The sequence below is a fragment of the Pristiophorus japonicus genome, chromosome 5, assembly GCF_044704955.1.
Source record: "Pristiophorus japonicus isolate sPriJap1 chromosome 5, sPriJap1.hap1, whole genome shotgun sequence".
Taxonomy (NCBI): Eukaryota; Metazoa; Chordata; class Chondrichthyes; family Pristiophoridae; genus Pristiophorus; species Pristiophorus japonicus.
In genome coordinates, this window is record NC_091981.1 from 283076511 (window position 1) to 283086182 (window position 9672).

General features: G+C 50.4%; 1 protein-coding gene across 1 annotated transcript in view; it reads left to right on the forward strand.

Annotated features, from left to right (window-relative positions):
- LOC139264021 (protein-cysteine N-palmitoyltransferase HHAT-like protein) overlaps window positions 1-8906 on the forward strand; it is a 69629-nt gene extending 60723 nt beyond the window's left edge. The window contains exon 12 of the mRNA XM_070880124.1: window positions 7102-8906. Coding sequence (XP_070736225.1) covers window positions 7102-7214 — 113 coding nt within the window. The 3' untranslated portion in view covers window positions 7215-8906. The remainder of the gene's footprint in view (window positions 1-7101) is intronic.
- The last annotated feature ends 766 nt before the right edge of the window (window positions 8907-9672 follow it).

The window sequence follows — 9672 nt, forward strand, 5'->3', positions numbered from 1 at the left end:
TGAAAACCTACCTCGTTGATCAAGCTTCTGGTCATCTGCCGCAATTTTTTCTTATGTAGCTCGATGTCAAATTTATTTGTTTTGTCTTGTAATTCTCCTGTGGAGCACCTTGGGACGGTTTACTACGTTAAAGGCGCTCTATAAATAAAAGTTGTTGTTGTTATCAATTTGCACTGCCACTTTCAAAGATTTATGAATATGTATCCCCTGTAAAATATTTTTGTGTTCTATTAATCAAAATCCAGAGCCAGAGATCATTGTCCCTTCACTCAATTGTATTCCATAATTTCGTGATCCCAGTGATCACACATATTTGCACTAATCATATCCCTGAATATGCTGCTGCCCTTTCTTGCCATTACTCGCTCCTTGTTCCCGTGTCAACGTTGTGGGGGCCTCCTTCAACAGGCTATCCCCCCTCCACCCTACTCATGCTTTCCCAACTCTATGGAGCCATGGCTTGGCCAACTAGAGTCACCCAGGACCATGGCTGAGTGCTGTACACCGCACAAAGCCAACTCCAAATGCCAGCTCCTTTTCTTCGATCACCCATTACCTGAGCAACGCCACATCTCAACCCCTTCCCAAGGTAGCAACAGAAAGGTGTGGCCCTGCCTGCAAGGCAATGCTGGAGTCTCCGTGTTATCTCTGGATGAGGAACAGCCGTCTGTGACCACCAACTGGCTGGTCCTGGGGCATGAACCTGCACATAGTCTAACATGAACTTGGATGGGGGGGGGGGGGAAGAGGGTGGATGGATCACATCGTAGTATCAGCTGTGGCTCAGTGGGTAGCACCCTCGCCTCTGAGTCAGAAGATTGTGGGTTCAAGTTCAAATTTCTGCGCATGCGGGATATTTCCAATGTGAAAGCTTGTGAGCGGCCTGTACGGGACCTTGCAGATTACTGTGCAGCCGTGCATTTGTGCAGCTTAGAGGGTACATTCACTGTGCCCCCTTGTTCTGAACCCCCCCCCCCCCCTCACTAGAGGAACTTTATCTTTATCTACTCTATCAATTCCTTCAGTGTCAGCCATGGCTCAGTGGGTAGCACGCTCGCCTCTGAGTCAGAAGGTTGTGGGTTCAAGTCCCACTCCAGGAACTTGAGCACAAAAATTTAGGCTGACGCTCCAGTGCAGTGCTGAGGGAGCGCTGCGCTGTTGGAGTTGCCGTCTTTCGGATGAGATGTTAAGCCGAGGCGCCGTCTGCTCTCTCAAGTGGAGATGAGAAATTTCTTCACTCAGAGAATTGTGAACCTGTGGAATTCTCTACCACAGAAAGTTGTTGAGGCCAGTTCGTTAGATGTGGCCCTTACGGCTAAAGGGATCAAGGGGTATGGAGAGAAAGCAGGAATGAGGTATTGAAGTTGCATGATCAGTCATGATCATATTGAATGGTGGTGCAGGGTCGAAGGGCCAAATGGCCTACTCCTGTGTTTCTAAGTAAAAGATCCCACGGCATTATTTCGAAGCAAAGCAGGGGAGTTATCCCCAGTGACCTGGCCAATATTTATCCCTCCAGTCATCTTGGTTAATCCTTGCCACTGGACCAAGACCTAGCTCTGTCAAGCCCGTGTGGTGGTTGGGGTGCAATGGCCACCACACGTGAAAAAAATCCTCGCACAGGCATCTTCCACCCTTCAGGATTTAGTTCGGGATCTGGAATATCAGGTCCTTCATTGAAACACCTATGAACTTCTGGACGTGGAAGCAAGTCATCCTCGATTCGAGGGACTGCTTATGATGATGATTTATCCCTCGGTCAACACAACAAAAGCAGATTATCTGGTCATTATCACATTGCTGTTTGTGGAAGCTTGCCGTGTGCATAGTGGCTGCCGCGTTTCCCACCTTACAACATTACAAAAGTACTTCATTGGCTGTAAAGTGCTTTGAGCCATCCAGTGGTCATGGAAGGCGCTATATAAATCCAAGTCTTTCTTTCTTCTGGAGTGGGACTTGATCCCATAACCTTCTGACTTAGAGGCGAGTGTGCAACCCACTGAGCCACAGCTGACTGGAGAACATCAGTGACTGTGCTCGGCACTGGCTGGTAAGATGTTCGAGTTCTTTCTTTCTGTATGCTTCACGGAGGTGTAACCCAGCCCTCCGCTCCTCCACACCCAATTCTCTTGCCTCTCTCTGAGGTCAGTTGTCTTGACTGACCCTCCCAAAGTCAATCGCAGGGTGGATGGCTTCCAAAGTAAAATCCTAGCCCTGTTACTTGTGCGACAACTGGGAGATGGTACCACAGGGAGGGATCACAGCTACATGGAGAGAGCACTGGAGACTACGGCTGGAGATTGAGGTACAAGATGCAGCAGATGTTAAGGGAGGAGCTGGTCCTGAAATAAATCTGGAGCAGATCCAGCAGATGGTTCTGATGCCACTGAGAGCAGGTGCTTGACTTTCATTCCCAGAGCATCTCCAGAAGGCTGCCTCATACAAACAGCAGGGAGGAGAGAAATCAGCCGGAGTGCCGAAGGATGTTTTATATATCATAGAAAGAAAGAACTCGTATTTATATAGCGCCTTTCACGTTCTTGGGACGTGTTTTTGGAGCGTATTCACTGTTGTAATCTAGGAAACGCGGCAGCCAATTTGTGCACAGCGGGATCTCACAATCAACCATGTGATAATGACCAGATAAAATGCTTTTTGTGACGTTGGGTGAGGGATAAATAATGTCTGGGACATCTGAGATAACTCCCCTGCTCTTCTTCGAAATAATACCATTGGATCTTTTACGACCACATGAAGAGGCAGACGGGGCATCGGTTTAACGTCTCATCCGAAAGACGGCACTTTCGACAGTGCAACACTGCCTCAGCACTGCACTGGAGTGTTGGTCTATGTGCTCAAATCTCTGGAATGGGACAATCTTCTGACTCTCATCATCATAGGCAGTCCCTTGAAGCGAGGATGACTTGCTTCCACGCCGAAAAGGGATGAGTTCACAGGTGTTTCAATGAAGGACCTAATATTCCAGATCCCAAACTACATGTTGAAGGGTGGAAGATGCCTGTGCGTGGACTTTTTTAACGTGTGGTGGCCGTTGCACACCAGCCACCACACGGGCTTGACAGAGCTAGGTCTTGGTCCAGTGGCAAAGATTAACCAAGATGACAGGAGACCAGCTCTGCTGCACGGACTCAGTGCGCACACATATCGCAGTGTGGGCTGGCCCGTGCTGCCCCTGGGCCCTCGCCTCTGCTGGGCTCCGAACTCACGCCTCTCCTGGGCCCCGATCACATCCCTCTACAATCTCTCGCCGCTCCTGCTGTACCTATCTGCACTGCAATCAGCCATCGCCCTCCTACAGCAGCATGCGCTGCTCTCTATAGTGGTATGCCCCCGCCCTCTAATAGCCCTGGGCTGCTGATGGCCTTACAGGCCGGGACCACGCCGATTTCTGGGCCGAGCCGCTGCACGCTACTCCTACTTCTGCTTCTGACTCTGTAGTGTCTGTGAATCGCTTTCATCTAACTCTACCATATCGTTTCTATTATGCTCATAATAAAGGATGAAACTGAGCACTGTATGCAATAAGTAAGAGTGACCTTAGCTCCTTTATTCTAACTCCAGAGTGTTGGTACAGCGTTGGAGGCTGACTTATATAGAGTGCTCCCAAGGGATGCTGGGATCCCTTGGGAGTCCAACAGGTAGATCCTCTGGTGGTGGTGCGATACAGGTTGCATACATAACAGTTTCTATGAGGTTACTTGTGGCACAAATAGAATAACAGTGTAGATAAGGAAAATATATCCAAAGATCGGAGCAATAGCTGGATGATAAAGACCAAGCTGCATCGGGTTCACCTTCTACCCTCCTGGTAATCGCACGATACAACGATAATGGAGGTGTTGACTAATCACGGCAATCAATCTATCAATTAGTCTACAGCAGACCCAGACACGAGATGAGGAAAACCCACAGTGGTGGCGAGCTTTGGAAGGCACAGGTCCAAAATCTCCCAGACATTCTACACTTACCGTATGCCATGTCCCAAATTATTCTAATACTGTATCCCAAAATATCCCACTTGTAGGCCTTTACAGATGAATTACCTCATTATTTCCCTGTTGTCTTGTCTTTTATTTACTCCACAGCTGTTGACTCGGGCTGATTCCAAATTTAAACCAATTTAGATGAGAGAATTCAAGGGGGAGAATTATTCTGAGCAAATCTGACTTGGAAATTATCCCCGAGAGGTGGTGGACTCACGTTAAGTTGACTCGGGAGTGAATTTGCATCAAGCCTTCCACAAAACATTTGGCTTAATTATTCTTAATGTGATTCTCTTTCATGCATGCAAACACTTTACAAACAGCAACTTGCATTTTGGCTTTAACCAGATCCAGTCATCTGCCCAGCACTGATGGGAGAAGAATTCTTGGTATGATGCAGCACACAGAAAGAGGCCATTTGGCCCATCGTGCCTGTCATCAGCATCATCATAGGCAGTCCCTCGGAATCGAGGAAGACTTGCTTCCACTCTAAAAGTGAGTTCTCAGGTGACTGAACAGTCCAATATGGGAATTACAGTCTCTGTCACAGGTGGGGCAGACTGTGGTTGAAGGAAAGGGTGGGTGGGGAGTCTGGGTTGACGCACGCTCCTTCCGCTGTCTGCACTTGCTTTCTGTTTGTTCTCGGCGATGGAACTTGAGGTGCTCAGCATCTTCCCGGATGCTCTTCCTCCACTTAGGGTGGTCTTTGGCCAGGGACTCCCAGGTGTCAGTGGGGTGTTGCATTTTATCAAGGAGGCTTTGAGGGTGTCCTTGAAACGTTTCCTCTGACCACCTGGGGCTCGCTTGCCGTGTAGGAGTTCCGAGTAGAGCGCTTGCTTTGGGAGTCTCGTGTCAGGCATGCAGACGATATGGCCTGCCCAACGGAACTGGTCGAGCGTGGTCAGTGCTTCAATGCTGGGGATGTTGGCCTGAGCGAGAACACTGACGTTGGTGGTTCTATCCTCGCAGTGGATTTGCAGGATCTTGCGGAGTCAGCATTGGTGGTATTTCCCCAGCGACTTGAGGTGTCTGCTGTATATAGTCCATGTCTCTGAGCCATATAGGAGGGCAGGTATCACTACTGCCCTGTAGACCATAAGCTTGGTGCCAGATTTGATGTCCTGGTCTTCAAACACTCTCTTCCCCAGGTGACCGAAGGCTGCGCTGGCACACTGGAGGCGGTATTGGACCTCGTCATCGATGTCTGCCCTTGCGATAGTAGGCTCCCGAGGTTGTCCAAGGCTGCGCCGTGGATTTTGATGATCGAGGGGCAGTACTGTGTGGCGGGGTCAGGTCGGTGGAGGACCATTGTCTTACGGATGTTTAGTGTAAGGCCCGTGCTTTTGTACGCCTCGGTAAAGGTGTTGACGATGACTTGGAGTTTTGAGTGTGCGCAGACGCAAGCATCGTCCGCGTACTGTAGATTGATGACCGAGGATGGGACGACCTTAGATCATGCCTGGAGCTGGCGAAGGTTGAACAGGTTCCCATTGGTTCTATAGTTTAGTTCCACTCCAGCGGGGAGCTTGTTGAGAGTGAGATGAAGCATTGCAGCAAGGAAGATCGAGAAGAGCATTGGTACGAAGATGCAGCCCTGCTTGACCCCGGTCTGGACATGGATTGGGTCTGTGGTGGATCTGTTGGTCAGGATCATGACTTGCATGTCATCGTGGAGAAAGCGGAGGATGGTGACAAACTTTTGGGGACAACCAAAATGGAGGAGGATTCTCCATAGACCCTTGCGGTTGACAGTGTCAATGACCTTTTGTGAGGTCAAAGAAGGCCATGTACAAGGGTTGCTGCTGTTCCTTGCATTTCTTTTGTAGTTGTCGCGCGGTGAAGGTCATGTCCGTTGTACCCCTTAGTGGACGGAATCCGCATTGCGACTCTGGGAGGAGCTCTTCAGCCACAGGGAGAAGACGATTGAGGAGTATTCTTGCAATGACTTTCCCAGTGGCTGATAACAGGGAGATTCCTCTCTAGTTGCCACAGTCGGACTTGTCCACTTTTTTGAAGATGCTCGCGATTACGGCAGAGATCTCCTGGCCGGCTCTTTGAAAGAGATGTCCTTTTCCCATAGCCCTGCACATTTTTCCCCTTCAAGTATTCAAGTTTCTATGGGCCCAAGTTTCCACACAATAAAAAACAGGCGCCCCTCCGAGCTGGGCGCCCGTTTTTCGCGCCTAAAACGGCACCGGAAAAAAAACACGCGATTCTGGAGCGCTTTGCAGCTCCTTGTCTGTTGGCGCGGCGCCCAAGGGGGCGGAGCCTACACTCGCGCCGATTAAGTGGGAGGGGGCGGGTACCATTTAAATTAGTTTTTTTCCTGCTGGCAACGCTGCGCGTGCGCGTTGGAGCGTTCGCGCGCGCGCAGTGTGAAGGAAACATTGGCACTCAGCCATTTTTGTAGTTCTTTGTAGCTGTCTGGGCCGCGAGACGGGGCGAGTCTGGGGCCGCGAGATGGGGCGTGTCTGGGATGTGAGACGGGGCGTGTCTGGGGCCGCGAGACGGGGCGTGTCTGGGGCCGCGAGATGGGGCGTGTCTGGGATGTGAGACGGGGCGTGTCTGGGGCCGCGATACGGGGCGTGTCTGGGGCCGCGAGATGGGGCGTGTCTGGGGCCGCGAGATGTGGCATGTCTGGGCTGTGAGGCAGGGCGTGTCTGGAAGCGAGGTGCGTTGGTCAGACGCAGTGAACGAACATGTGGCCTATATGGGTGTGCAGCCTTTGGTTCTTTAATCACAGACCAGCTCGTTGCTCAGCTTCCCTTTCCTGTTGATCAGTGAGCCCTGCATGTGCACGGATGTTGGGTGACGTGGCTGTGATGCCCTCCATGGTTAAATAGCCTGCCAGCAATCACAATCTAGACTGACACGAGAAGCATGTGACTGAAAGCCTTCAGCTGCGAGCGATGCCAGTTAAACCGTCCCTCTCCAGGACTGCGGTCCAGTAATAGCGGGATTGTGCACAGACCACCGAGACTGGCACCACTTACAGCTGAAGGCTTTCAGTAACGTGCTTGTTATTTTTTGGTTGAACCCAGCTCGAGGCTCTTTTGAGATTGCGATCGTTGTTTATTTTTAAATACTGTAATTTCAGGATTTCCCTTGAGCCTGGTGAGCATCCTGTCCGTGACCTACTGCGGAGTCCAGCTGATCAAGGAGAACGAGCGCAGGCTGGCATTGGAGGCCGAGAAGGAGAAGGCGGAATAGTAGGCCTGCCCAGAGAGAGAGAGAGAGAGAGAGAGAGAGAAGAAAAATGACAGAGAAAAGCTTTCCCTGTAAACAGCTCATCAAATTGTCCATTCGTGAGATGCATTAAGAAAGAAAAGGAAGTTCCTGATCACAGGAACGAGCAATTATCCCATTGAACTGTTCCATCGCCGAGTTTGATCAATTCCACTCCTACCCCACCCCCCGCCTCCCCCAGTCCTGTGGTGTGTGAAAAGGACTCGATTTGATCGTGAATATCCCGCTACTAACCGATAGGCCTCAAAGTCCTGGGCCTGTGTTTCTGGTGGCACTGACCCCCGCTGGAGGATGGCGGGGTCGCCAGGAGGGCCCCCCAATGCCGCTTTCCACCTCTCACTGGCACCTACCAGCCACTGGGCTTACCCAGGCTCCGCTTCCAGGCTCCGGCCTACTTGTTTTAGTGGACACAGTCGAAGTCTGGGGGAGGTTGTGGGAAACCCCAATGGCCGACAGGTATGTAAGGAGGCCGACTTTAAAAAATATATATATATATACTTAAAAAAATCTTCCTTTCTGCAGGCGGTAGGGGAGGATGAGGGTTCCTGGCAACATCCCTGACCTGAACAGAGGGAGAGAAGTTAGGCCGTTCAGCCCCTCCCGCCCGTTCAACCATTTAATTGGAGTGTGACGGATCTGTACATTAACTCTTACCTACCGCTACCAGTGGGGCCTCACTTTCACTTGCTTGAAGCCTGCCTCATCTTTTCCAGCATACAGACCTCCAGGCTGGGTCCCAATGAGCCAGGCAAGCAGGACGTCCTTGTGTAGGGATTCTCACCATAATCCCCCCTCGCCCCCGACAACAATTGCTTTGTAGGGAGGTTTCGCCAACGTACTAGACAATCATCCATCACACGGCACAGAAGCTGGCCATTCGGCCCATTGTGCCTTTGCCGGCAATGAGCTTTCCAATTAGTCCTTTCCCGCCCCCCCCACCCCTTTCCCCAGTAGCGCTGTAGGGGGAAAAAATCCTTTCGCAGTATTTATCTAATTCCCTATTGAAAGATATTATTGAATCTGCTTCCACTGCCCTTTCAGGTAGTGCGATCCAGATCATAACTCGCTGCATTGAGGAAAAGAAATTCTGATGTCGGAAAATCCTGGAAACTGCGCTACCAGGTTGTGGCCATTTTCCGACAGGAGACCCAGGGCCACTTCGACCCCCTCCTTCACCCCCACCCCTCTGTAGATTTTCAGGGCTATTTATTACAGCGGGGCGGGGGGGGGTGGGGGGTGGGGAAACCACACACACACACACACGTTCACCCAATTGCTGAGAAGGCTACTTGAAGATATATGGACTTGAACCACAGTAATGGAGTCAGCGATTAAAAGACTAATGGAGTTAGCAAACAATTGTTCCCTAATTATTTGGACCGTGAACTTTTTCTCCATGCAAGTATTCGCGGCACACAAGGAATTAATTATTGTCCGAAGTTTAATTTATTCTTTTCGATCGTGAAGTTTCCGTTACATATACACACCTGAGGTATCGTGGATTTGTGAAGAATGACTGTAGGTAACGGTCTGTGAGCCCATGATCCCCAGCGCAACCCTCTGTGTCACTGTTCCTTTATGCTGCACTAGTTAATAGACTGTAATCTATAAGCACTTCACATACACGAGAGAAATAAATGTAATACTGGTCTCACACATTTGACTTTTTTTTGGTGTTTTTTTTCCAAGTTCTCTGAGACCTCTCACCTCTGAACCCTTGACCCTTCACCTTGAACGATTTAATTTATATTCACCTCGCCTGCCCGCCTCCATTCCTCTTCTGAAGACACCAATCGCATTAACAAGAAAGGACTTGTATTTATACAGCGCCTGTCACAGCCTTGGGATGTCCTAAACGCTTCACGACAAACGAAGTACAGGTACAGTGTCAAAAATCCGGAGTTCCGGAATTCGTGCTGTTCTGGAATCCGGACACTAGGGACGATCCGTGGCGAGGTTCTCCGGAATCCGGAAACTATTCCGGAAACTGGACCTCCGCCTTGGGCCCCCGCCGACCTGTACCTGTACTTTCAAACTGTTGTAATGTGGGAAACGCGGCAGCCAATTTATCCACAGCAAGCTCCCACACCAATAGCAATGAGATAATGACCAGATCATCTATACTTGGATGTTGGGTGAGCGATAAATATTGGCTAGGATACCGGGGAGAACTTCACTGCCCTTCTTCGAAATAAGTTCACCTGAGAGGGCAGACGGTGCCTCGCTTTAACGTCTCATCTAAAGGATGGCACCTCCAGACAGTGCAGCACTCCCTCAGCACTGCGCGGGGAGTGTGTGATACGATTATGAAGTCTCTGGAGTGGGACTTGAATCCACAACCATACTGACTCCAAGGCCAGAGTGCTGCCCACTGAACCACGGCTGACACCTGGCTGGAGGCTGGTCTGTCCCCGACGGTAGG